Raw genomic sequence first — 4,224 nt, forward strand, 5'->3', positions numbered from 1 at the left:
GTCGGCTGTCGACCGTGGACATGACCCTACCGCCACGCGAATCCTATCGACGGACCCGCTCTACAAGGAGATGAAGGAACGGGCCAGAAACGTCAATACGGATGATCCGCACGACTACGTGCGTGAATTGTTCAGACATACGCTCAAGTTACGTCGGCCGTGGTGGAAGCTCGAGGTCCACGAGCAGCGCAAGGATGACACGGGACGCGACCTGGAACCCGTCATCCACAAGTTCGCTGTCGGCGCACCGTACTTCCAGGCTCCCGGTGTGGCTGGACGGTTCACGCGTGGCTACATCGCCCTGCCTGTCAACGATCAAGGTGGAATCAGCAAAGATGCCACGTTTGTGTTTCTGAAGGACGCGTGGCGCGTGGATCACCCCGGGATCGAGCAGGAAGGGGCGACGCTGCAGTTCCTCAATCAACGTAAGGTGCCATACGTGCCGACGTTGGTGTGCCACGGCGACCTTGGGCAGGTCACTCAGTCGCAGAAACACTGGAAGGAGTTGCATCCCGAAGTAGAGAAGGTCCCTTTGAAGACGCACTCGCATTACCGGGTTGTGGTGAAGGAGGTCGGGCTTCCCCTTACGGAATTCCTGGAGAGTTCTTCCGAGTTATGCTATGCCTTGTATTGTTGTATCAAAGGTGTGTGGCGTTGGTAGCACATTGACTGATTGGCTGACCGCTTGGATTTAGCCCATGCCGCAGCCTTCGATGCTGGCATCATTCATCGCGATATCAGTGCAGGCAACCTGTTGATATACAAGGACGACGAGGGCGAGTGGACTGGGCTGCTCAACGACTGGGAACTGTCGAAGAAGGTAGACAACGAATCTCCTGAGGGTCGTCAGCCGGATCGCACTGTGAGTACTTCGTATCGCAATGCGCAGGACATCGGGTGCTGATGTCGTACGTTGCAGGGTACCTGGCAATACATGTCTGCGCACGCCCTCAACGATCCATATCATAGGATCGTCATTGAAGACGAACTCGAGTCTTTCTTCCACGTCCTGCTCTACTACGCCATCCGCTTCGTCCCTCATAACCTCGGTGACGAGGACGTTGGTCTGTTCTTGCATGAATACTTTGACGGGTACTTGTCGACCAATGCCGGGTACCGATGCGGCTTGGCAAAGCGGAACGCGATGGTGAACGGCGTCATAGATGTGTCAGGATACAAGAGCATTCAGGGCGGCCAGACTCTGAGATTCCTTTGGCCAGCTCCTCTCGCCAAATTTACACCGACTCCAGGCCCCAGCCAGCGGTCGTCGTCTCCTGCCCCCAGGAGTAGCCCATCCCCCGCCGAGCACCCATCGGCGCGTCCGAACAGCAGCATTCCTTCGGGACGTTCACCATCCCCCCAGTTCAGTGCCATTTATGGCTCGGATCTCACTCCGTTGAACTCGGACGACTCCATTCCGGAAGAGGAACCGCAGGATGAGCATCCTATTAATGAGATCATCTCTGAGCTGCTGACGTGGTTCCGGGCGTACTATGCCTTGGATATGGAGCACACTCGTACACCCTCTGCAAACTCCCGAACGAAGAAGACGTCGAAAGGCATCATCCCAAGCCGATCCCGGGTGGCCTTGAAGAATGACGGACACCAGGACCAGAAATGGGCTCGTGGGCGCTCCCTCCAGCCCATCGCTGCCAAACTAAAAGAGGACGAAGCCCTCAGGGAGAATCTCAAGACACACGAAGCAATCCTGTCCCTCTTCAACAACTCTTTCGAGAAGGTCTGGCCAGCGAACGACAAGGGCCCCGACAAGAAGCCGAAGGGAGGATGCGCACCACCCAAGTCTGCGGTGCCGTCGGACTCGACGCGGACTAGCTCGAAGCGGCGAAGTATAGACGATATACCCGGCGGCACGCTGCTACGTCCCACCAAGCGCAGCAGGATATAGTCGCTCGCTCAGACACAATCGGGCACTCGCTATACTTCCCGGGCGGCGAATACCGCGATGGTCATCACTGCTCCAGCCGTCCACCTATAACCGCCCCTCGCCGCCTCCTCGCCAGCCTGCTTCGACGGATATCGTGCCTTCCCCCGGGCTAGCATCATCCTCCCTCCTGGCGCGCCACCGCCCGTCCTATGGCCCGCCTCGCCTTCTTGAGACCACGTCGTCGAACCTGAAGACGACCCTTGTCTCCCCAGCTGCCCAACGCAAGCACGCCGTCTGTTCGATCAGTTGCGACCGTCTCCTCACACAAGCTGCGACATTTTGGTGTGTCTGGTCTTGTCTTGAGCGTCCATCTGGGCATGCTATTCCTATGCTCATCACGGTCTCGAGGTCGGCGACCGTCCGTGTTCCAAAGTCACAGCATCGTGCCACAAGTGCCGTGTCTGCGGTACCGGGCCCTTTGTTCCATGTCTGAGCGGTCTGCATTTTCGAGCGCGTCGCACACCCGCGGTCCGTTTGTGTCGCATAAGTAGGACATCCCATTGTTTGAGGGTGTTGTTATATCATACATGTGGTCTGTCCGAGTCCTTTCGAGCCTACTTGGAGCGGTTGTCTTGGACGCTTTATCCTCTGCTCCCGTCTGTACATACCCGTTCTGTAGAAGTAGATACCCATTGATTGTAACCGGTTCGCTTCCACTTCGTATGATCCCCTTCACAGATCTTGGAGTGCTTATTCACAGCTTGAAGCGCGCTATTGTCGCAGCTTCGGACTGCCGACCATGTTCGTCCAGTAGCTATGCACGGTGGGCCGGCTGGTACCCCAGTCTTCATCAATCGCTTCTCGACACGCCTAGGTGACTCGCCAATGGCCCTAAGGACGGGGAATGCCGTAACATGCGAACCTTACGGGATACACCTGACGAGGGCTACTGCAGCATTCAAGTTGCACTTCTCAGGCAGGTGTCATAACTTAGAACGTTCAGGGTTGCGCACATCCACCACCACACCACCATCCCACTGTATCTCTTCTCCCTCGGCTCCTACCGGCATACAGTATGTTTCTGTCACCATCATGTCTAGTTCAACCTATGACCAGCGCTCGTGCGTTCTCCTTCAATTGTTGCCCGCTATGACTGTGTGCTCGATTCTAATCTACCCCTTAGCAGCCTCCCTGCTCTTGCTCAGTCTCACAGCCGAGATATGAAAGTGCCATCGTCATCCGTGCACTCGTAGGCAAAAAACATGCACAGGTTATTCTCGGGAAGAACAGCGTCAACCTCATGAGACTCCAGGAAGAGACTGGCGTCACGGCCAGCCTTAGCGAAGCCATTCCTGGCGTTGGCGAGCAAGTTCTGAGAGTGCTTGGCTCTGTAGAGAGTGCAACAGAGGTGCGAACTTAATATCCCCGCATCAACAGCTGCGGCAGTACGGTCTGTTGATACGCATACCTCGCGACGTTGCAGGCTTACTTCCTCATCGCGTCGGACCTCATCCGCACCCATCCGCTCAGATCTACATCTGTCGAGTCTGACTCTGCACCTACCACCTGTCTTCGCCTCCTGATTCCACACAACATGCTAGGCAGCATCATCGGCAGGCACGGCAGGAAGATCAAAGCCATGCACGCCTCCTCGGGGGCGCAGATCTCCACGCGCGAGCATATGCTCCCAAACTCCACTGAGCACATTATGCAGCTGTGTGGAACATCCGAGTCCATCCGCCGGGCCGTTCGTGACATCTGCCTCTGCTTCCTTGAGGACGATGAACTCTGCGCCGGCACGGTGCTATTCCATCCCGCTGCACCAGACCAGCCGTCATCGCCAGTCACACAGCCAACCGGCACCAGACCCTTCACGCGGGAGATTGATGTCCCCTCGGACATGGTCGGGAGCATCATCGGTCGTGGAGGCACCAACATCAATGAGATGAAACGAATGTCGGGAGCGGAGATCGTCATCGCGAAGGCGCCGCGTGAGGGTGTCGAGAGGCAGACGGTCACCATCGTCGAGACTTATGATGCGTACAAACGGGCGCGCACGCTCCTGTATGAGCACATCGAGAAGACGAGGAGGGCTCGCCATAGCAGGCGAAAATAGGCTTGTCGGATCCGGTCTGCTTCATATCCCTTCACACTAAGTGTAGTCGCAAATACGTTGACAATGTGAATAACAGTTTATGAGGAACGTTGCGGGTGGATAAAAGTATGTGCTGCTTACGCTTGCTGCAGTCACGTAAGTGTCGCGGCGACTAGGCGCGTAGACTCGGGTCGACGTTCGGCGACGACCCCGTAGGCGAGCGGCAAGGAGCTGAAAAGGGGAA

At 56.6% G+C, this 4,224-nt stretch overlaps 3 protein-coding genes across 3 annotated transcripts; 2 read left to right on the forward strand and 1 right to left on the reverse strand.

Annotated features, from left to right (window-relative positions):
• Positions 1-70: 70 nt before the first annotated feature.
• DICSQDRAFT_175810 (uncharacterized protein) lies at positions 71-1,906 on the forward strand (the record flags this gene model as incomplete). The annotated part of the gene is made up of 3 exons (XM_007371681.1): positions 71-644; positions 696-862; positions 920-1,906. The coding sequence occupies 3 exons, from the start codon at positions 71-73 to the stop codon at positions 1,904-1,906; spliced, it is 1,728 nt and encodes a 575-aa protein (XP_007371743.1).
• Positions 1,907-2,059: 153 nt separating this feature from the next.
• Positions 2,060-2,559, reverse strand: DICSQDRAFT_141910 (uncharacterized protein; the record flags this gene model as incomplete). The annotated part of the gene is given in 2 exon segments (XM_007371682.1): positions 2,060-2,091; positions 2,105-2,559. A coding segment is annotated over 1 exon segment (241 nt), but the record flags the coding sequence as incomplete, so codon positions are not given.
• A 418-nt stretch (positions 2,560-2,977) lies between these two features.
• Positions 2,978-4,001, forward strand: DICSQDRAFT_175811 (uncharacterized protein; the record flags this gene model as incomplete). Its single annotated transcript, XM_007371683.1, has 3 exons — positions 2,978-3,006; positions 3,113-3,293; positions 3,369-4,001. 3 exons carry the CDS (start codon positions 2,978-2,980, stop codon positions 3,999-4,001), a joined length of 843 nt encoding a protein of 280 aa, XP_007371745.1.
• Between the last annotated feature and the right edge of the window lie 223 nt (positions 4,002-4,224).

This window comes from Dichomitus squalens, assembly GCF_000275845.1.
Source record: "Dichomitus squalens LYAD-421 SS1 unplaced genomic scaffold DICSQscaffold_178, whole genome shotgun sequence".
NCBI classification, from domain to species: domain Eukaryota; kingdom Fungi; phylum Basidiomycota; class Agaricomycetes; order Polyporales; family Polyporaceae; genus Dichomitus; species Dichomitus squalens.